We start from the raw sequence: 23,145 nt of genomic DNA, 5'->3' as shown, positions 1-23,145 counted from the left end.
CCACCAAGCTGGAGCTGCTGCACCAGTCCTTCAAGGTCAAGAAGGAGGTTTTCAAGGACAAACAGAAGAAGATGATCCTGGATAAGGCACAGAATAAATACACTGCATGTAGAAAGTTGTGTAGCCCGTAAAAGTGTCATCAATGTAATAAACATGAACTCAAGTTCCTCATACAGCAGGGTTTGGATTAATTCCACCAATTCAGTTCCCTCGTCCTGTAAAATGTTATTTCATTCCCTTCTAATTCCAGGTCAGTCTATTAATTTTATCTCTCTCAATTCCAGTGTTAGGTAAAATTCCAAGAATTCAATTCCCAATTCAATATTATCGCAAACAATTCCACAAATTCAATTCCCTCTCTGTTCACTCACTGTTTAGACAGCCTAGCCATACTAGAAATATAGAAATACAAGTTGAAATCATTCCAAACAAATCCTGCAGTCCATTTCATTAATTACTTTAACTGGGAAATGTACAAATATTGCATTTCAATTCCAAATATTAAATGTTTTCAATATTCTAACCTAACCAGTCCAAACAAGTCTAATTTATATTCCAAATCTATAACTTAAAGATTGAATTATATTTTAATTTCAACAATGTAGATTATTCACTTCATGAGTGAATTAAAGAATTGATTTGGAATTTCAAATTAAATTTGAACCCCCCCCCCAACCCTGTCATACATTAGTTAATGGTATAACTGTTTCATTCTTGTTGGTTGAAGGTCATGTTGAATAACTGTTATTCCTGTATGTTATGTTCTGTGTCTCAGTACGGGGGTGAGGAGCAGCTGGACGTCCCTCCCAGAGGGCTGCTGCTGGCCCAGACTGAGGACTGCGTGGAGTACAGTCATCATGGTGCCGTGCTGAAGGGACCGGAGTAGGTTGTGGCACGCTCCAAATACGAAGAGGACGTACTCATCCAGAACCACGCGGTGAGGCGTCCAGAACCGACTAACCCCGTAGAGATGAGCACAGTCAGAACGGTCTCCGGTTAGACAGGAACCTTTGGAGAGCAGCCCCCTCGTGGAGGAGCACAGTCAGAACTGTCTTCCCGGTTAGACAGGAACCTTTGGAGAGCAGCCCCCTCGTGGAGGAGCACAGTCAGAACTGTCTTCTCGGTTAGACAGGAACCTTTGGAGAGCAGCCCCCTCGTGGAGGAGCACAGTCAGAACGGTCTCCGGTTAGACAGGAACCTTTGGAGAGCAGCCCCCTCGTGGAGGAGCACATTCAGAACGGTCTCCGGCTAGACAGGAACCTTTGGAGAGCAGCCCCCTCGTGGAGGAGCACAGTCAGAACGGTCTCCGGTTAGACAGGAACCTTTGGAGAGCAGCCCCCTCGTGGAGGAGCACAGTCAGAACGGTCTCCGGTTAGACAGGAACCTTTGGAGAGCAGTCCCCTCGTGGAGGAGCACAGTCAGAACGGTCTCCGGTTAGACAGGAACCTTTGGAGAGCAGCCCCCTCGTGGAGGAGCACAGTCAGAACGGTCTCCGGTTAGACAGGAACCTTTGGAGAGCAGCCCCCTCGTGGAGGAGCACATTCAGAACGGTCTCCGGCTAGACAGGAACCTTTGGAGAGCAGCCCCCTCGTGGAGGAGCACAGTCAGAACGGTCTCCGGTTAGACAGGAACCTTTGGAGAGCAGCCCCCTCGTGGAGGAGCACAGTCAGAACGGTCTCCGGTTAGACAGGAACCTTTGGAGAGCAGTCCCCTCGTGGAGGAGCACAGTCAGAACGGTCTCCGGTTAGACAGGACCCTTTGGAGAGCAGCCCCCTCGTGGAGGAGCACAGTCAGAACGGTCTCCGGTTAGACAGGAACCTTTGGAGAGCAGCCCCCTCGTGGAGGAGCACAGTCAGAACGGTCTCCGGTTAGACAGGAACCTTTGGAGAGCAGCCCCCTCGTGGAGGAGCACATTCAGAACGGTCTCCGGCTAGACGGGAACCTTTGGAGAGCAGCCCCCTCGTGGAGGAGCACAGTCAGAACGGTCTCTGGTTAGGCAGGAACGTTTGGAGAGCAGCCCCCTCGTGGAGGAGCACAGTCAGAACGGTCTCCGGTTAGACAGGAACCTTTGGAGAGCAGCCCCCTCGTGGAGGAGCACATTCAGAACGGTCTCCGGCTAGACGGGAACCTTTGGAGAGCAGCCCCCTCGTGGAGGAGCACAGTCAGAACGGTCTTCCCGGCTAGACAGGAACCTTTGGAGAGCAGCCCCCTCGTGGAGGAGCACAGTCAGAACGGTCTCCGGTTAGACAGGAACCTTTGGAGAGCAGCCCCCTCGTGGAGGAGCACAGTCAGAACGGTCTTCCCGGCTAGACAGGAACCTTTGGAGAGCAGCCCCCTCGTGGAGGAGCACAGTGCTGGCGTTTTACAATAACAATTTGAGTCTGCAAGAACTTTTCCAAGTCTAAAAAAATATATAGTAAAGGACAGTATTGATACTGTACAGTAGCATCTATTCAGATAAGCATACTTAAAGTGGTTTCTTTTTTTTGCCTTGCAGTGTATCTGGGGGTCATGCAGGGGAGAAAGCTGCTGGGACTTCAAGTGCTGCCACTCCATGGTCAAAATGAGCTACTGCACCGGAGAGGCTGGCATCGAAGCTACTCCCCCTATAGAGCTCCTCAACCTGTGTTCCGTTTGAGGAGGGACTGGAGCAGGAGGAGGAGCTGAAGACTGCTAGAGATTCACAGGGAGAAGCTAAAAGAGAAGAAGCAGAAGAAGAAGGAGAAGCAGAAGGAGAAGCAGAAGAAGAAGAAGCAGAAGAAGCAGAAGAAGAAGAAGAAGCAGTAGAAGAAGAAGCAGAAGAAGCAGAAGCAGAAGAAGAAGAAGCAGTAGAAGAAGAAGCAGAAGAAGCAGAAGAAGAAGCAGAAGAAGAAGAAGAAGCAGTAGAAGAAGAAGCAGAAGAAGAAGAAGCAGAAGAAGAAGAAGCAGAAGAAGAAGAAGCAGTGGAAGAAGAAGCAGAAGAAGCAGAAGAAGAAGCAGAAGAAGAAGAAGCAGAAGAAGGAGAAGAAGAAGAAGAAGAAGAAGCAGTAGAAGAAGAAGCAGAAGAAGCAGAAGAAGAAGAAGCAGAAGAAGAAGAAGCAGAAGAAGGAGAAGAAGAAGAAGCAGAAGCAGGAGAAGGAGAAGAAGAAGAAGAAGAAGCAGAAGAAGAAGCAGTAGAAGAAGAAGCAGAAGAAGCAGAAGAAGAAGAAGCAGAAGAAGAAGAAGCAGAAGAAGGAGAAGAAGAAGAAGAAGAAGCAGTAGAAGAAGAAGCAGAAGAAGCAGAAGAAGAAGAAGCAGAAGAAGCAGAAGCAGAAGAAGAAGCACGGCTCAGACCGCAGCGAATCTGAAGAGGAGAAGAAGAAACAGAAACTGAACCAGGTGAACTTTGACTTGTGTGCATGCCCATGTGTTAATGAACATTATATTAGGTAGTCAGACCCCTTGGCCTCTGCGTGTACTCCTACCTGACTATATCTCACCCCAAAACCACTCCCCTCTCTCACCCCAGCTGTCTCGCTTTCTCTTGCTCTCCCGGGTGTCTTGCTTTCTCTCGCTCTCCCCAGCTCTCTTGCTTTTTCTCGCTCTCCCCGGCTCTCTTATGCTCTCTCTCTCTCCCCGGCTCTCTCGTGCTTTCTCTCTCTCCCCGGCTCTCTCGTGCTTTCTCTCTCTCCCCGGCTCTCTCGTGCTCTCGCTGTCTCCCTGGCTCTCTCTCTCCCCGGCTGAGCAATAGAGAGGGAGGGTGAGCTCTCTCTCGCTCATCCTCTCCCTCTCTCTGTCTCTCGCTCACCCTCTCTCGCTCACCGTCCATCCCTCCCTCCCTTTCTCTCCCTGGCTTTCTCTCCTGCTCTCTCGCCCACCCTCCACCCGCCCTCCCTCTCTCGCCCCCCCCCCCCCCCCTTCTCTCCTTGGCTTTCTCTCCTGCTCTCGCTCGCTCCCCCCTCTCTCGCTCGCCCCCCTCGCTCGCTCGCACCTCACTCGCTCCCCCCTCTCTCTCTCTCCGCAGGCTCTGGCTACAGAGGACGTGCATCTAAAGCAGGTAGAGGAGATGATGAAGGTGGATGAGAGGAAGAGGAAGTACAACAGCCTGCAGGAGATCAAGGAGCCCACGGAGGAGGATATGGAGGCCTTCAGGATGAAACGCTCCAGGGAAGACGACCCCATGGCCAACTTCCTGGAGCTGGGACAGTGATAGCGACAACCCCATACTCTATGCTCGCCCCTACCTACAGTATACCCTCCACCCTCTCATCCCAGCCCTGTACCCCCTACCCTCTCCTCTCACCCTCTACCCTACCCTCTCCTCCCAGCCCTCTACCCTCTACAGTCTCCTCCCCTACCCTCTCCTCTCACCCTCTGCCCTACCCTCTCCTCTCAGCCCTCTACCATCTCCACCTCTACCCTCTCCTCCCAGCCCTCTACCCTCTACCATCTCCTCCTCTACCCTCTCATCCCAGCCCTGTACCCCCTACGCTTTACCCTACCCTCTCCTCCTAGCCCTCTACCCTCTACCATCTCCCCCTCTAACCTCTCATCCCAGCCCTGTACCCCCTATTGTCTCCTCTTAACCTGGAGCCAACCATCTCTCTTCATTTCATGTTTACCCCTCAAGTCTACTATTCCTCAGAAGATCATTGTAGTCAGTTTATATTATTAAGTATATTAATGTGGTACAAATGTTGTTTTCTTTCATATTTGTAAATATAGAATGAACTTTCAAAGGACCGTATATTCAATAAACAGCCTGACTTCTCTTGGTTATCTCAGACATTTGGTGGAATAAAGACATTTGTTAGAAAACCAAATTGTATTCCCATTTGCTTTGTGAATTATTTTCTCAGTATGCACTGAAAAATAAGGCAGACTCATCATATCACTGAAAGTAAAGGGTGATGTAGAGCTGCATAAATAAAATAAGTTGGCTAGAGAGAGAGAGAGAGAGAGAGACAGTAACACTTCTGGCACCTAAGAAGTGCCAAGCACTGCAGACAAATGGTTGCTGTTAGGCCCATTTATTTATTTAATAACTAGGCAAGTCAATTCTTATTTACAACGTTGGCCTACCCCTCCCAAACCCGGATGACGTTGGGCTGATTGCGCACCGCCCTAAAATACCAATGTCTGGTATTTACATTTTTTAAAAGTTGAATGTTTTAATTTAACCTTTTTATTTAACTAGGCAAATAAGTTTAGAACACGGGTTTGTGCTTGTCTGATCAGTGAAACCTAAAACTGGACGGGGGGGGGGGGCTCCTCTACATGCATAATCATCCGATTCACGAACCACAATAAATGTCAACGGTCCCCATCTCTCAAGAAGAGTTCTACAGTAACTGGTTCTTTGCATGAGCGTTATTGAGAGGGCTCAATCACAACTTTAGCACGTGTTTTAGTTTGTCATGCATGTATTCTGTGAAGCGTTGCATACAGTGCTTCCACCCTATTCTTCCAGCTGTGAGTTCTTGATGGGTTTTCTCCGGTTCTTGGCACGGTGTCTGGACACATCTGGTAATCCTAAATAGTGCACTTCTACTTAATTCCACTCACTTTTGCATGGGGCTGCCTTGTATGATGTTTGTTTTACGATTTCTCCGTTTATGGTGATAACCTGTGAAATTGACGGTATACCGCCTATCAAAACATCCCCTAATGCAAGTTGGCCCCTTGGCACAACTGTCAGTTGAAATTTCACATAATAACTGGTGGGGAAAAAAATAAGCAAAACCAATACATTCAGCTTTCATCTTAGACTTCGCTTACATTATTTATTGACATTACTGGGGTTGTCAGAGGATACGGTTGTTGAGTTTGTTGAAATGAATTACCTCATGGTGAAAGTATTTATTGGCAGAGAGAGAGAGAGAGAGAGAGAGAGCTATTGCTGCAACGGGGAGGATGTTCATGTTTTGCGTTTGGGGTTCAAATACGCACAGGATTTCTTTACAATACTGTACGTCAAAGATGGTATTTCGACCCGACATTGGTGTATTATGTAGGCGGTAAGGTTGTGCTTCCGTTCTGTGGAACTGAAAGGGTTGGTCAACGCATAAAAATGCTGCTATTTAGCAAGTTTATCTCTTCAGTTGGTGAGTAGCCTACATGTTTTCCCTGTTATTTCAGCATGTTCCCTAACGATGGCATCATGTGTGAGAGATGTTCCCTAACGATGGCATCATGTGTGAGAGATGTTCCCTAACGATGGCATCATGTGTGAGAGATGTTCCCTAACGATGGCATCATGTGTGAGAGATGTTCCCTAACGATGGCATCATGTGTGAGAGATGTTCCCTAACGATGGCATCATGTGTGAGGTCGAGAGAAACTCTCCATTACGCACAACACTTTGTTTTATAGTTATATAACGGCAATGATATGCAAATTTGATCAAGACACAGCTAACATACTTTGTTGTTTAACTGTATTTTTCAGCAATGTTTACTCCGTGTTTTGATTTGTAGACATAATTTGAATGCACGTCAGTTAACATAGCCTTATCGGCACACTGTCTCGAAAATGTTTATGAAATCTCAGTTTTAGTCAGCGTACCTCTGATGACAGCGGTGTGTTTGAGCTATAAGCCAGCTGTGTAATGCATCGGTTCTGATGATCTCTACAACAACAACTTTCCAACTGATGATTCCTAAAAGCCTCCCTTATCTTTTCAGCTACTACCATGCTCCAGCTGTCTCTGGTGGTGTGTTTACTATCCATCACTGTGACTACCCCCCAGTCCCAGTTCCAGACTACACACCCCTTGTACAAGAAGGGCCACAACATCACCATCCATTCCTCCCAGCTGGTGTGTAGTCTACCCGGCCCTCAGGGGCCAGGTGGCAACCCAGGGGGCCCCGGATCTCCAGGGACTATGGGTCCCATGGGTACCCCAGGGAAGGATGGCCTGGATGGGGATGATGGAAAGAAGGGGGAGAGGGGTGACAGAGGTAAGAAGCCTAATGGAAGCATCCAGGTAGTAGCCTGGCCTGGGCCTAAAACCGAGTACTGTAGTACAACTCAAGGCTGAGTTAGTTAGTCCACTGAGCTGAAGCCTACAATATAGGCATTACCTGTTAGCCCACTGAGCTGAAGCCTAGAGGCATTACATTTGGGAGCTAACATTAGTCTTTATGTCTCAGGCAATGTTTCTGGTCACAGTAGCCACTTTACCAATCTTAAAGTCCTTTATTGCTTCCTGTGTTAGCTATAATGTTGTGTTACAATGCAGTACACTGCATTGTGAGCTGTCTGGTGTAAATACTGTATATATCAATGTAAAATAGCCATGACCTGTCTGTCTCTTTCTGATCTTTAGGTGAACAGGGGAGGTCTGGGAACCCAGGTAAACCCGGGGTTAAAGGTCGTGAGGGCGTAGTGGGCAAGCATGGACCCCGAGGGCTGAAGGGCGCGCGTGGGGCCCCAGGTCTGGCCGGGCTGGGGGGCACCAAGGGGGAGATGGGGGACGCAGGTGAGACAGGGGCTCCTGGGGGCTGTAACTGCGGCACCAACTCAGCCCGCTCCGCCTTCTCTGTTGCCATGACCAAGAGTTACCCCAAAGAGCGTCTCCCAATCCGGTTCAAACGTATTCTACTCAACGAAGGGAACCACTACAACGCCACGACTGGGAAGTTTGTCTGCTCTGTCCCTGGAGTCTACTACTTCACTTATGACATCACATTGGCCAATAAGCACTTGGCGATCGGGCTGGTGCACAACGGGCAGTACAAGATCAAGACGTTTGACGCCAACACTGGGAACCACGATGTGGCGTCCGGTTCCACGGTTCTCCGGTTAGAGCGCCAGGACCAGGTTTGGCTGCAGATCTTCTACTCTGAACAGAATGGGCTGTTCTATGACCCGTTCTGGACAGATAGTCTGTTTACCGGGTTCCTGATCTATGCAGACCAGGAGTATCTGAACGAAGTGGACAGGAAAGCTAATGAGGATTCATCACCTTCATCCTGATGGGTTGAACTACAATGGCACCAGTTTAGCTTCCTTGCCCATTTGGGTAGAAAATTCTGCCTGTCATCATTGAAATCATAGCTCAGCCTATTTATACTCAGTTTGGGTCAATGATACAATTCACTTTTTTAGAGAACATTTTAATAGGCCTACTGTATTATCTTTGCATATTATTGAAAAAAGCTTTTCCCTATATTGACACCAGGTGGCTCCAGGAGTCGTCTGTTGCCCAGCTAATACTCATTGCTTATTGTTTATGAACAGAATTGCATTGCATGTTATGGCTTATTGGATTGTTAATGGTGGAGGGAAATGAGGGAAATTATTTTATTTTCACATTCAATAATTTTTGGTGCTGTTTATATTCAGCAATAAGGAGATGTTCCTACATGCAACTAACCCTCTCTGTCTAAATTACATGAGAATGCACTGTTAGTGTTACATGTTATTAAAAATAGTTTATTTTGTGTTATAAATCATATTATAGTAAATTTTACAATGTGCTAAAGGAAAACGTTTTTTTTTTTTACCCACGTACCTAGAGAAAGTTGATAAAGTGATTTGCAATAAAACTTGATTTAATCATCTACGGTACTATCCGTTTTTAAAATGCCAGCTTTTGTTAAGTTGTTCATATCTGGGAGAGACATGTTTAGTTTGATTGAAATCAATTAGAGAAAGAGTTATTGCCGTAGTTATCCCATTTTAGCCACGGGGTTTTTGGACTACATTTCCCATCTCACACTCGGTGTTTCGCGTACGCAGGTTCACGAGCTCCTTACCGACCCCAACAGCAGCTGGGGCAGCCAACCACTTTGTTGAACGGGAACTCGTTAGAAAGAGACGGTCGTGGAAAAATCGTTGGAAAAGTGTAAACAGACTAGAAAACAGCGGAATTAAACTGTTCTGAAGCATTGTTACTTTGTCACCCGAAGAACGGAAACCGTCGTCGCTTTTCGCCGGTACCGAGGATAACACACAACTTCCCAAAGAGGAATTCACTCATTCAGGATGTCGGAGTGAAACAAAGAGGTCTGAGGGTATTCCTGTCGGAAAGGGTGAGCGGCACATGCGATCATGGAAATGTCGCGAATTTAAAAGTTGATTAAATGTGTGTGTCATGGATTTAATGCGGTCAATAGTCACGTGCGATCTTTGTCAAGTTTGAGTTAAAGGCCTATAAATTAAAGAGTATTAGAAACGAAAGACCGGTCCAGTTTTCTGTTTAAAAAACCGTCTCGTGGTGTTGACACCGCTGAATGACAGTCTTGACTAATTTTCCCATTATCAACGTATTGTTTTCTTTTCTCCTAAGCAGATTTGTGACAAAGTAGCAATTTGTTGTTAGGCCTACAACAAAAAGTTACTTTGTTAACCTAGCACTATAATTCCCATTTCGTTTTTTTCCACTGCAGGGGGGCATTTAAATCACACCCACATGCATGGTACTGCACTGCATTCCCCCATAGTCCAATATTGTACTAAAGGAGTCTAACGTTACTCCTTAGTCCAAGTACCTTACATACTTTGTTTAAAGGGCGCATTGGCTCTGACAGCCAAAACAGTTAACACTGCATCTAAACGTAAATCAATTGCGGTACGGTTCTAGAAACATAAATCCCTATACTTTTATATCACATCAAAATAATTTAACAAACGCTAAATACACACTTGGTGTACACGGTTTTTAACACAGTTGCAGCCAACAGTATTTTTCAGTGACAAGTTTGTGGCGTCTGCCGTTTACAAACAGGTTTCGGAGATGCAGATAGCTATTTAGCACAGGTAGTCCACTCTTGTCTTCCGTAAACAAGCGCTGTAACATGGAAATATGACCGTGTGGGAACCCTAACCATGTAAAGGTGTGTATCAATTTAAAATAAAATAAAAGTATATATTATACATTTTTTAAATGTTAAATTGATACACACCTTTATAGGTGCAGATATGAAAAATACGATCCTTATGCTTCCAGAACCGTACAGCAAGCGATGCGTGTTAATGTTCAGACGGAGCGTCACGGCTTTTAACAACTTCCCCCCCTTCCTGCATAATGTAGTGGAACTGAGAGTCATGATCAAGGGCTATGCAGTGCCAGTGACATGTCTAAGCTTACAAAAGAGCAGCCAACTATTTTGAATAGTTTTCCAGAATTTTGCTTTGTAAACATTTCGGAAGGCTATTTGGTGTGTTTTATTTGATCAAATGCTGATCTTTAACTGCAATAGATTTTCAAAGTGATTGCTTAATGAATATCAAAGGCAGCATGTCACCCCGCATAACCCACTCACCTCTAGAATTTGATTTGCTATTACTTCATAGTGCAAGTTAATCAAAAGATGAAATGTTTTATTTCTCCTAGAAATCAACACATTTGTTGCTTTGCTGGAGCTTCCTCTCTCTTATGAAATAGATGTTTTAAGAGTTGTGATCAGACACCAACAACCATAACATGCGGCATACAGCCAGGATGTCTCTTGACTTAGCCCACATTGCTGTGTGTCTGCAGGGCTGAACTTCATCCTTGTGGCCTTCTCTGAATGGGAAAGATGGAAAGGGAGTTACAATGGTGGAAAGGACAGCTAGCAGGGGATATCCATCAGTCCCTCCGCATCAAGGTAAGACCAGCCAGTCATAGAATCAGAATGAATAGAATATAGAATTTAGAATGAATAGAATTCTGAATTCCGATTCTATGAATCCAGTTCTCTGGGTCTCCTTGGTTCATTCCCTGAGTTCCACTTTCCTCTTATCATCGCCACACGTGATAAGAATCTCAACTGCATGTTGAAATAGGTATTATGAGGATGTTCTCAATGCCAGGGAGAAAGTTGAGTTTGGTGGCCTGCAGATCACCTGTGCTTAAATGCAGCTTAACCTAAACAAGACGACAACTAATCTAGGTAGCCTAGCGGTTAAGAGCATTGGGCCAGTAACTGAAAGGTAGCTGGTTCGAATCCCCGAGCCAACCTTGTAAACCAAATCTGCCGGTGTGCTCTTGAGCAAGGCACTTAACCATAATAGCTCATGTATGTCGTTCTGGATAAGCGGTAAAATATATGTTTTCTTGTTCACCTAGTGTTTTATAAAAAATTAAGATCCAAGCCAGAAGTGCCTTGATAGCCACTCCTCGACTTATATATTTAGCTATATTACACCATACAGTGTAGTTAATGTTGGCAGATATAATTACATGATTGTCATCTATTTGGAAGTGATCTAATTTAGATTACATAGAAGGGCTGAGGCTCATTAATTGGCTGATACAGTAATTAGACAAACCTCCAGCATGATTATATTTTTTACTGTGTGGCCCTTTAATGGCAGCATCTGTTACTGGACTGCAGTATTCTTGTAGGGAGTAAGATTATCACAGCTAATTTGATTCTATGTAGGAGGGACAATATGGAGTAGGGGTTTGTGTGTGTCTACGCGCACGTCATGTGTAGGGGGAGTATTTGTATAGTAGATGGCACTGTTGCAGGCAGCTGCCCCCGCTCTGTTACAATCGGGCAGTCTCATTACATTTCACTTAGCCTACCACAGTCTTCTTTTACTTACTCGTCTGACTCACTATGGAAGTCTGTAACCAAGGGTGTATGAAGTCTGTAACCAAGGGGGTATGAAGGCTGTAACCAAGGGGGTATGAAGTCTGTAACCAAGGGGTTATGAAGTCTGTAACCAAGGGGGTATGAAGTCTGCAACCAAGGGGGTATGTAGATTAGGGCCTCCCTTCTGATTTATTCTGACTCCCCCAACCCTTCAACCAATCAGCAGACCAAGGACAAAAAGTCTGTGTAAATAAGCAATTATGCTGATGTAACTTGTCCAGTGTCTTTGAAAGCCAAAACAACACCCCAGACATAAACCCTATCTCTAAATACTTGTAGCCCATCAGCAGGCTAGTCAGCTCCTCTCTGCATCCAGTCCCCTGCCTTCCACTGCGGTTCCCCACAATGCCCCTGAACCCCCAGACAGACAGATGGACCAGAGGCAAGGGGGGCGGAGAAGAGAGGAGAACTCAAGGCGGGGGTGGTGTTTTACGGGGGTTTCTGTATGTATTGTCCTTCAGATTCCTTTAGCCGCCTATCACCTAAGTGATCACCATTGTTTCTGTATCGCCTACATAGAACTAACTCAACAGATAATTGATGAAACTCACAGATTAAATATGTGTGAGTCACACGTATGCCATAGATTGTGGTCCTCAGTGTGTTGGTCATGCTGACAGCCACTACGGCGTCAGTGTCCAGTAAAGATTAGGTTTACGGGTAGGGTAGTGTTTGTTGTTTGGACAACCCTTAGGGAAGGGAAGTGGGCTCTCTGTCTCTGAAGTAGACAACAATAGTAACCTGTGTTTTTAGTGGATGTTTTCCGTGTGCCTGTAGCAGCAAACCACAAACTGGTACAGCACTACGTAAAAAGATGAATCCATCCCTTATTTAATCTGATATGAAATAAATCCACATTATAAAGCCCTTGTTGTTGTGTTTTTTTAGATCAAATATCCATCTGTGTGTGGTATGAAGGAGGAGAAACAAAGCATTTATTGTATAACCAAAGGATAGAGACAGACTCATAAAGCATTAAAGGCAGTACATTGCGAGTTGAAGAAGTTTGTTTTTATCGCTCCCCTTGCCAAATGCATCTTTAAGCTGAAAGCTCACGCGACACTCCTCTATTCCCCTATGCTACAGTATATGGTTGACTAGGAGGACACTGGGTACGTCCTTGGGGTGTGTTTTAAAAATAAATAAAAAATAGTGCACCACTTTTGACCAGAGTCCTGTAGTTCAATAGTAATGTCTTCTCTTCGAATTTTGTCCTTTGAAACGCCAGCTGCTAATTGAACATGAATGGGAGATGTGCTAGGGGTTTAACATAACCCCTACTGTTGAACCACCATGCATCCTTAGCACCCCCTCCGCTTATCCACCATGGGGAACCCTGTCTCGAGGGGGACGTTCCGGTTTCACTTCTGTACAACATTATCGGAATCCATGCTCCATGACATGTTTTGATCACGTGGACTTGAATACGTTCCAGGTTGCCTCTGGGAATAACATCAATAAACATGCCAATTCATTCAAAAAATGTGTAGATTATGTGATACCAACGGTGTCTTTCAAAATATACCCAAATCCAAAACTATGGATTGATGGCAGCCTTGTCGGGAAACTGAAGGAGAGATGCTGCTTATGAACGCGGCATGGTGACCAGGGGACAATGGTGACCAGGGGACAATTGTATTGTTAAACGGTACAAATACAACCTACACAGATCGATCAAGATGATGAGACACAAGTATAGAGACAAAGTGGAGGAGCAATTCAGCGGGTTGGATACGAGGTCCATGTGGCAGGGGCTTCTAACGATCACGGGTTACAAAAGAAAGCCAGTCACTTTGCGGACACCAATGCCGCCCCACTGGACAAGCTAAACATCTTTTTCTCATACTTGGAACAAAACGACTCGGAGCTGCCGAGGACAAACCCTGAAGACATCGAGGACTATGTGCATGAAGAATGCATTTCTGAGGATGCTGTTTATGTATTACAACTCTACCTTGAAGACCATCATGCCCTCTAAGCCCGCCACAGATCTCACTGCCCGGGGACTGATCTCCTCCCTGTGTAACGGGTTCCTGGACTTTCTGACGGGCCGCCCTCCCAAGTTGTAAAGGTTGGCAACATTACCTCTTCCACACTGATCCTCAACATGCTGGACCCACAATGGTGCGTCCTCAGTCCCCCCGCTGAATTCCCTGGATACCCATGACTGTGTGACCTCACACAGTTCCAACTCCATCAAGTTCGCTGACGATACGACAGTAGTAGGCCTGATTACCAACAACGACGAGACTGGCCTACAGGGAGGAGGTAGGCACTCTGACAGCGTGGTGCGGGGTAAACAACCTCTTCCTCATCGTCAGCAAAACAGAGGAGCTGGTTGTGGACTTTAGGAGGGACCAGGTTGGGCACGCACCCATCCTCATTCACTGGGGCTACCAAGGAAACAGTCGTCAACTTCACGTTCCTCCACATACACATCTCTGAGGAGCTGAAATGGTCAAACCACACGGACACCCTGGTGAAGAAGACAGCGACTCTTTAACCTCAGGAGGCTGAGGAAAATCAGCCTGTCCCCTGTCCTCTGTGTTCTACAGGAGCACCATAGAGCGCATACTGTCTGGCTGCATCGTGGAGTGCAATGAGAGGCAGGTGGTTAGAGCGTTGGACTAGTTAACTGTAAGGTTGCAAGATTGGCCATTCCGATTAATCGGTCGACCTCTAGTTAGAACCTATAATGTGTTAGAACCTATATTAATGTTTTAGAACGTGTGTTAGAACCCATATTAATGTGTTTGAACCTGTTAGAACCCATATTCATGTGTTAGAACCTATATTCATGTGTTAGAACCTATATTCATGTGTTAGAACCCATATTGTGTTTGAACCTGTTAGAACCCGTATTAATGTGTTAGAACCTATTTATTAATATACCTATATATTAATGTGTTAGAACCTATATTTGTGTTAGAACCCATATTAATGTGTTAGAATGTGTTAGAACCTGTATGAATGTGTTAGAACCCATATTGTGTTTGAACCTATATTAATGTTATAACCCATATTGTGTTTGAACCCATATTAATGTTAATTAATGACCCTGTGTTAATTCTCTCTCTCCACCTTGTTTCTCTTCCCTCTACCTTCTCCTCCTCTCCTTCCTCTCCCTCGCTATCTTCCTCTCCCTCTAGGAGTTGAAGCTGCCTGTGTACCGGGCCCACTCCCCTCAGATAGGGATGCGTCGGTACTTTGCAGACCTACTGGCCATACTGTCGAACCGCTACCAGCTGTGTCCTACAGCCAGACACCTGTCTGTCTACCTACTGGACCTGTTCATGGATCACTACGATGTGGCCGTCAAACAGCTCTACGTCATCGCTCTGTCCTGCCTGCTCCTTGCCAGTAAGTACCATGATTCTTTACAGAATAATGCTCTGCCAGTTTCCTTCAGTTGACAGTCCAATCAAATTGTATTGGTCACATACACATATTTAGCAGATGTTATTGCAGGTGTCGTGAAATGGTTGTGTGCCAAGCTCCACCAGTGCAGTAGTATCTAACAATACACACATCTAAAAGTAAAATAATGGAATTAATATATATATAAATATTAGGACGAACAATGTCGGAATGGCATTGACTGAAATACAGTAGAATAGAATACTGTATATACATATGAAATGAGTAAAGCAGTATGTAAACATTCTTAGTGACTAGTGATCCATTATTAAAGTGGCCAGTGATTCCATGTCTGTATATAGGACAGCAGCCTCTAAGGTGCAGGGTTGAGTAACCGGGTGGTGGCTATTTAAGTCTGATGGCCTTGAGATAGAAGCTGTTTATCAGTCTCTCGGTCCCAGCCTTGATGCACCTGTACTGACCTTGCCTTCTGGATAATAGAGGGATGAACAGGCAGTGGCTCTGGTGGTTGATGTCCTTGATGATCTTCTTGGCCTTCCTGTGACATCGGGTGCTGTAGGTGTCCGAGAGGGACGGTAGTTTGCCCCCAGTGATGCTTTGGGCAGACTGCACCACCCTTTGGAGATCCCTGTGGTTTTGGGCGGTGCAGTTGCCCTACCAGGCGGTGATACAGCCCGACAAGATGCTCTCAATTGTGCATCTGTAAAAGTTTGTGAGGGTTTTAGGTGACGAGCCAAATTTCTTCAGCCTCCTGAGGTTATTGTGCGTTCTTCACCACACTGTGTGGGTGGACCGTTTCAGGTTCAGTGACGTGTACGCTGAGGAACTTGAAGCTTTTCACCTTCTCCAAATTTCCTTTGTTAAAATCCCCAGCCACAATAAATGCTGCCTCAAGGATATGTGGTTTCCAGTTTGCATAAAGTCCAGTGTAGTTCCTTGAGGGCCATCGTGGTATTGGCTTGAGGGGGAATATACACGTCTGTGACTATAACCAAAGAGAATTCTCTTGGGAGGTAATACAGTCGACATTTGATTGTGAGGTATTCTAGGTAGGTTGAACCAAAGGACTTGAAACATACAGTGCCGCCTTTCTTCTTCCCAGAGAGATATTTATTCCTGTCTGTGCGATGTACTGAGCCCAACTGGCTGTATGGACGGGGACAGTATGTTTGGAGAGAGCCATGAGTCCGTGAAACAAAGTATGTTACTGTCCCTGATGTCTCTCTGGAAGGAGATCCTCGCGCTGAGTATTGTCTACTTTATTGTCCAGAGACTGAACATTAGCGGGTAATATACTCGGAAGTGGAGGATGGTGTGCACGCTTCCTGAGTTGGACTAGAAGTCCGCTCAGACTACCTCTTCTCCGCCGGTGGCATCTTTGAGCAGCCTCTGGGATAAGTTCAATTGCCCTTGGTGTGTACGAACAAAGGATCCAATTCAGAAACGTCGTAATGCTGGTGAGTGACCGCTGCTCTGATATCCAAAATATATTTCCTGCTCTGTGTAATAACACACAAAAAACATTCTGGCCTAAGAAATAACAGACAAAAAAACAAAATACTGCAAAGTTGCTTAGTATCTAGAAGTGGGGCTGCCATGTCTGTCAGCGCCATCTTGTTCTCGCAGCACGTTTCATAAACTGTTGAATGGTTATAAGAAGTTATAACACACTATGTTCCCATCCAATACCTTCAGTGATCATTTACTCCAGTTTCCAGACGATGGATGGCTGGAAAACCCCATGTCATTTGTGTTGCTGTGGCTTTTCACATTGTTTAGCTAGAAACCCAGTCTGTCTGTGATTTGGTGAGGATTATCCTACACCTGTGTCGGTACGTCTTCATGCACGTAGCTTTGATCCTGCCCTTTGATAACACGTCTGGGGGGGTTTTGTCTTTAGTCGTTCCTGATGGCACCCGTCTAAATGAATGTCCTGATGGCACCCGTCTAAATGAATATCCTGATGGCACCCGTCTAAATCAATGTCCTGATGGCACCCGTCTAAATGAATGTCTTGATGGCACCCGTCTAAATGAATGTCCTGATGGCACCCGTCTAAATGAATGTCCTGATGGCACCCGTCTAAATGAATGTCCTGATGGCACCCGTCTAAATGAATGTCCTGATGGCACCCGTCTAAATGAATGTCCTGATGGCACCCGTCTAAATGAATGTCCTACACAGCAAAGCGTATGAAACCCACTAGAGCAGGAATAAAGACACAAAGAAAACTTGGACCTGGGTTTTGTCAGATAGCTGTTTGTGATCTTGGAGTCAGATTATATACCATGATCTAGGCTTCTACTGCTGTTACTATGTGTAGGAGTAGTTGCTGTAAGTGGGTGTGTGTGTGTGTGTGTGTGTGTGTGTATGGTGATTAACGGCTAGTCTGTGACTCTGTACATTAACACAGCTCACAGAGCATCATGGGTAATTACACTAATGATGCCATCAAACTGTGAGTCTGGGACGGGGCCCGCTCACTGGGGAGACGTGTGTGTGTGTGTGTGTGAGGCTTCGGGGAGCTCATAGAGTTTACTGGAAGACTAAATGAAAAGATGAAAATATATCGACCAAAAATCCTGTTAGAGGATTCTCTTACTAGACGAATGAATGGAATCTTTTGATTGCTTCTTTCAGTGAGAGAACAGAGTCGGACTCTAGGGATCAGCTCTGTGTGATTGATGAAGGCTTGAAAGGGCTGTTTGATTCAAGGTTGTCCTGATTGGGTTTGCTGTTTAATCTCCTGAGGTGCTGGAATCTGGCCTAATTAATTAACTCAACTTCTCTGACTGGTTGGTTGTTCAGTACTCCGGTCCTGCTGGGTTTCAGGTCTGATGCCAGCTTTGCTCTGGGCTCGTTCGCTGTGTCCCAAATGGCACCCTATTCCCTATGTAATGCACTACTTTTGACCCGTGCCCTATGGGCCCTGGTCCAAAATAGTGCACTATATAGGGAATAGTGTTGTTGTTTGGTACATAGTCTTTTGAAAGGAACACATTGTCTTTGTTAAAATTCCACAGGCTTCTGCGCTAGGTTAATTAATCACACTCTCAATTGTACCTCTCAACAGTCAGCACTTAATCCTGTTAGCCTATTGGTAGTATCTCTCCATCTCTATCGCTCTCTGGTCTCTCTCCTCCACCTCTCTCTCTCCCTGTGTTTGAACGATGTGTGTGTTTTCATAGACATTCACAAAAACCAAGGTAAAGAAAATTGTGGTTTGTATTTGTCCGTGTTCCATTTGCGACAGGAAGGAAATGGAGTGTCCCAACTTCTTCTTCCCAGTCACAACCACAGGGTCAGGAGACCTATTGTATAAAGTCCTTCTGCGTATTTTAACATCCTTTCATCAAAGCCTTTTTCCTAAAGGAATTCTTACCCTTTGAATTGTCGGATCATTTCAATGGCGCTCGTAGATGCCAAAAGACTAGACACCCCATTGGCCCCAGTCAAAAGTAGTGAACTACTTGGTGTTCACATCAACCAACAAACTGTCAGCCTGATCACCAACAACAATGAGACTGCTTATAGGTGGTGTGGTGCCAGGATAACAACCTCTCCCTCAATGTGTGCAAGACCAATGAGCTGATCGTGGACTACAGGAAAAGGAGGGCCGAACACGTCCCATTAACATTGACAGGGCTGTAGTGGAGCGGGTCGAGAGTTTCAAGTTCCTTGGTGTCCACATCACCAACAAACTATCATGGTCCAAACACATCCAGACACACTTCAAGAGACTGAAGAGGCATGGGTCCCCAGATTCTCAAAGTTCCACAGCTGCACCATCGAGAGCATCCTGACCGGTTGCATCACCGTCTGGTATGGCAACTGCTCGGCTGTAAGGCGCTACAGAGGTTAATGCATACATCACTGGGGACAATTTTCCTGCCATCCAGGACCTAGATACCAGGCGGTGCCAGAGGAAGGCCCCATCCAGGACCTAGATACCAGGCGGTGCCAGAGGAAGGCCCCATCCAGGACCTAGATACCAGGCGGTGCCAGAGGAAGGCCCCATCCAGGACCTCGATACCAGGCGGTGTCAGAGGAAAGCCCCCCAAAAGTTGTCAAAGACTCGAGTCATGGATCGTTCTCTTTTGCTACCGCACGGCAAGCGTTATCGGAGCACAAAGTTTAGGTCCAAAAGACTCCTTAACAGCTTCTACCCCCCCAAGCCTGCTCAACAATTAATCAATTGGCCACCTGGACTATTTGCATTGACCCCCCCCCCTCCCCCTCCATGCACAGTGGCCCACTGACTTCCAACATGGCTCTTCCTGGCATCCTTCTCTTCTGTCCCTGAAGTCAGACCACTCTGCCCTGCAGAGCAGCTATTTGTTCTCACTAATAAAATCATACACTTGTGACTTGCTCTCACACACACACACACACACACACACACACACAATTCAAGGGCTTTATTGGCATGGGAAACATTGCCAAAGCAAGTGAAATAGTTAAAGATTACACTCACAAAAGTTCAAGTGCGAAAGGGGAAAATAAATAAGCATAAATATGGGTTGTATTTACAATGGTGTTTGTTCTTCACTGGTTGCCCTTTTCTTGTGGCAACAGGTCACACATCTAGCTGCTGTGATGTCACACTGGTATTTCACCCAGTAGATATGGGAGTTTATCAAAATTTGATTTGTTTTCGGATTCTTTGGTCTGTGTAATCTGAGGGAAATATGTATCTTTTAATATGGTCATACATTGGGCAGGAGGTTAGGAAGTGCAGCTCAGTTTCCACCTCATTTTGTAGGCAGTGTGCACATAGGCAGACCTGGCTCTCAAGAGAAGACAGGCTATGTTCTCAATAGCAAGGCTATGCTCACTGAGTCTGCACATAGTCAAAGCTTTGAGTCAGTTACAGTGGTCAGGTATTCTGCCACTGTGTACTCTCTGTTTAGGGTCAAGTAGCATTCTAGTTTGCACTTTTTTTTGTTAATTCTTTCCATGTGTCAAGTAATTTATCTTTTTGTTTTCTCATGATTTGGTTGGGTCTAATTTATGTTTCTATCTTGGGGCTCTGTGGGGTTTGTTAGTGTTTGTTGATGGCGTAGAAGACCCTCCTTGTCTTCTCTCTCAGATCGTTCACAGCTTTGTGGAAGTTACCTGTGGCGCTGAAGTTTAGGCCGAGATATGTATAGTTGTTTGTGTGCTCTCGGGCAATGGTGTCTAGATGGAATTGTGGTCCTGGAGACTGGACCTTTTTTCTCTCTCTCTGCAGTCAGTGAGTTTGGCTCTATTTATTTTTTTCACAGTGTAGTGGCATCTACATGTAAACACTGTCGCCTGATGAGGTCAGAAGTGGTGTATCTCCAATAGATATACAGCACTATGTTCATGCAATCTCAACGAGGTCAGATCATGTTGTATTGTAATATCTCTGTCTGTTCCCTCTCATTGAGGTCAGCTGGCAGTTGACAGTTAGTTCTAAGCTGTGTATTATTCAGGATGTCTCCCATGCTGCTGTCCTGCTACATGGAGCCTCATAGCTGTAACTGTGTAGCGTGATGCTGTCCTGCTACATGGAGCCTCATAGCTGTAACCTTGTAGCATGATGCTGTCCTGCTACATGGAGCCTCATAGCTGTAACTGTGTAGCGTGATGCTGTCCTGCTACATGGAGCCTAGTAGCTGTAACTGTGTAGCGTGATGCTGTCTTGCAACATGGAGCGTAGTAGCTGTAACCGTGTAGTGTGATGCTGTCCTGCTACATGGAGCCTAGTAGCTGTAACCGTGTAGTGTGATGCTGGTGCATTGGTTGAATGGGTTCAGTGGGTGGGTTTGAATGTTTTCTAATGGTTATCTGTGTGTGTGTGTGCGCCGGCTGTGGATGACCTGCAATAAGTTGGCTGATGGTTTGTGTTACAGAGTAGGGGCTTTAAAAAGAGCAGCTACACCCCATCCAACCCACACACATTGCAGCAGGCCTGCCTGGGGGCCCGAGGGTTGGGAGGGACTGTGTGTGTGTGTGGAGGGAGAGAGCCACCTGCCATATGCTCCCTGAGTCAGGCCCAAACAAAAGCCCGTCAACAGGAGCAGCCGGCCAGCCAGCCCAGGGTGGGGGAGGGGTGCATAGACATGGGGGTGGAGGTTGTCGTGTGTTTTGTCTGTGCAATTGTGTATTTATGTGACTGGCTGCAAGCGAGGTTGACATGTAGAGGCTTCAGGCTTCTACTTAGTGTCTTATCTGACTAGATCTCCATTCAGATGGTCTTATCCTCCACCATTGCCCCACTGCTAGGAGTGTTTCAGATGGCCTTATCCTCCACCGTAGCCCCACTGCTAGGAGTGTTTCAGATGGCCTTATCCTCCACCATAGCCCCACTGCTAGGAGTGTTTCAGATGGAGTTATCCTCCACCGTAGCCCCACTGCTAGGGGTGTTTCAGATGGCCTTATCCTCCACCGTAGCCCCACTGCTAGGGGTGTTTCAGATGGAGTTATCCTCCTCCATAGCCCCACTGCTAGGAGTGTTTCAGATGGAGTTATCCTCCACCGTAGCCCCACTGCTAGGGGTGTTTCAGATGGCCTTATCCTCCACCGTAGCCCCACTGCTAGGGGTGTTTCAGATGGAGTTATCCTCCTCCATAGCCCCACTGCTAGGAGTGTTTCAGATGGCCTTATCCTCCACCATAGCCCCACTGCTAGGAGTGTTTCAGATGGCCTTATCCTCCTCCATAGCCCCACTGCTAGGAGTGTTTCAGATGGCCTTATCCTCCACCATAGCCCCACTGCTAGGGGTGTTTCAGATGGCCTTATCCTCCACCGTAGCCCCACTGCTAGGAGTGTTTCAGATGGCCTTATCCTCCTCCATAGCCCCACTGCTAGGAGTGTTTCAGATGGCCTTATCCTCCTCCATAGCCCCACTGCTAGGAGTGTTTCAGATGGCCTTATCCTCCACCATAGCCCCACTGCTAGGAGTGTTTCAGATGGCCTTATCCTCCACCATAGCCCCACTGCTAGGAGTGTTTCAGATGGAGTTATCCTCCACCGTAGCCCCACTGCTAGGGGTGTTTCAGATGGCCTTATCCTCCACCGTAGCCCCACTGCTAGGAGTGTTTCAGATGGCCTTATCCTCTACCATAGCCCCACTGCTAGGAGTGTTTCCTCTGAGTCCCACTCACCTCGTCAGGGCCCAGGCAGAGACTGGGCTGGGGCCCCTAAAGCACCTCTACCCCCCCCTTCCACCTCCACCCCTGGGGGTGGGGGTGCAGAAACGAGCTGAGCGGTGCTTCAAAGAGATGCCGATCGCTGATGTTTAACAGGGAGGAATTGGAAGGGGGGCATGTTTGAACTGACCCTCTCGATATGTAGATTAACAGGGGACTCCCGCAGTTTCTCCTCTCCTCTCTTTGTCTGTCTCTCTGATGAGATAATTAATCTGTGGTCTGATAATTAAAGGAATTAGGAGTTGACGGTAAAATGGCTGTGATCTACGACAGTGATTTCTTTCAATGCTGTGTTTTTTTCCCTTCCCAAAAAATGTAGGCTAGTTTGATTATTTAATGTGATTAGATTTAGATTTAATGCCATTGATGTATTATTTAAGGACTTTGTGTTCTGGTTCTATAGAGGTCTTTTGTTTCTTACACAAATACCAGGCTAGGACTGAAATGTCATGATGCCATTTGTTATTGATTAGTGTTTCACTTTGGGGGGGGGGGGCTGGGGCTATGATTGCCAGAGGCAGAGTATGATGTGGGGGGGGGGGGTGTGTCACCATTTCCCCCACAACCCCTCCCTTCTTCCCCTCTCCCTCGCCCCAAAAGTGTTCCAGACCCCTAGGCCTTGGACAGGAGATGAGACGGCAGAGGGCCGAGGATTCTTCCTGGTCACACAAGCGTTGGGCACTTGAGGTCAGAGGTCAGTGTGCGTCTACATTGTGTTAACCGGCAGAGCGTATAGGACGAACACACTCATTGGGGGGGGGGGGGGTTGTGGTGGAGCTGTGACCAATTTCATCTGAATGAAAGACGAGCCGGCAAATTAGAGGGAGGGGGAGGGAGAGATGGACTTCAGAAACATTTTGTTGTGTTACAGCCTGAATTTAAAATGGATTCAATCGCAATTTCTTGTGACTGGCCTACACACAATACCCCATAAGTGGAGTTATGTTTATCAACATGTTTACTAACTAGCAAATGAAAAGCTGAATTGTCTTGAGTCAATAAGTATTCAACCCCTTTGTTATGGCAAGCCTAAATATGTTCAGGAG

General features: G+C 46.3%; 3 protein-coding genes across 6 annotated transcripts in view; all 3 read left to right on the top strand.

Annotated features, from left to right (window-relative positions):
- Positions 1-937, top strand: part of LOC110504362 (histone-lysine N-methyltransferase, H3 lysine-36 specific-like) — a 44,347-nt gene extending 43,410 nt beyond the window's left edge. Inside the window, exon 20 of the mRNA XM_036970035.1 lies at positions 776-937. Coding sequence (XP_036825930.1) covers positions 776-786 — 11 coding nt within the window. The 3' untranslated portion in view covers positions 787-937. The remainder of the gene's footprint in view (positions 1-775) is intronic.
- Positions 938-5,252: 4,315 nt separating this feature from the next.
- Positions 5,253-8,578, top strand: c1qtnf2 (C1q and TNF related 2). Of its 4 annotated transcripts, none has more exons than XM_036969786.1 (3): positions 5,253-5,430; positions 6,642-6,917; positions 7,286-8,578. In XM_036969786.1, the coding sequence occupies exons 1-3, from the start codon at positions 5,376-5,378 to the stop codon at positions 7,933-7,935; spliced, it is 981 nt and encodes a 326-aa protein (XP_036825681.1). In that variant the 5' UTR covers positions 5,253-5,375; the 3' UTR covers positions 7,936-8,578. The 4 variants fall into 4 exon arrangements, with proteins under 4 accessions (XP_036825681.1, XP_021438959.1, XP_021438960.1 ...); XM_021583284.2 differs by having other exon boundaries at positions 5,253-5,484; XM_021583285.2 differs by lacking the exon at positions 5,253-5,430 and adding an exon at positions 5,834-6,062.
- A 107-nt stretch (positions 8,579-8,685) lies between these two features.
- The window catches only part of LOC110504527 (cyclin-J), a 38,794-nt gene continuing 24,334 nt past the window's right edge, over positions 8,686-23,145 (top strand). The window contains exons 1-3 of the mRNA XM_036969785.1: positions 8,686-8,993; positions 10,445-10,553; positions 14,696-14,906. Coding sequence (XP_036825680.1) covers positions 10,476-10,553; positions 14,696-14,906 — 289 coding nt within the window. The 5' untranslated portion in view covers positions 8,686-8,993; positions 10,445-10,475. The remainder of the gene's footprint in view (positions 8,994-10,444; positions 10,554-14,695; positions 14,907-23,145) is intronic.

Source organism: Oncorhynchus mykiss, chromosome 31, assembly GCF_013265735.2.
Source record: "Oncorhynchus mykiss isolate Arlee chromosome 31, USDA_OmykA_1.1, whole genome shotgun sequence".
Taxonomy (NCBI): Eukaryota; Metazoa; Chordata; class Actinopteri; order Salmoniformes; family Salmonidae; genus Oncorhynchus; species Oncorhynchus mykiss.
The sequence above is the reverse complement of the archived record's forward strand: the minus strand, read 5'-3'. Positions and strand labels throughout refer to the sequence as shown.

Coding starts and splice junctions, on each gene's coding strand:
- c1qtnf2 (XM_021583284.2), top strand. CDS start 5,376: ATGCATGTATTCTGTGAAGCGTTGCATACAGTGCTTCCACCCTATTCT. Junction 5,485..6,641: donor ACGGTGTCTGGACACATCTG/GTAATCCTAAAT, acceptor TTATCTTTTCAG/CTACTACCATGCTCCAGCTG. Junction 6,918..7,285: donor GGGGGAGAGGGGTGACAGAG/GTAAGAAGCCTA, acceptor TCTGATCTTTAG/GTGAACAGGGGAGGTCTGGG.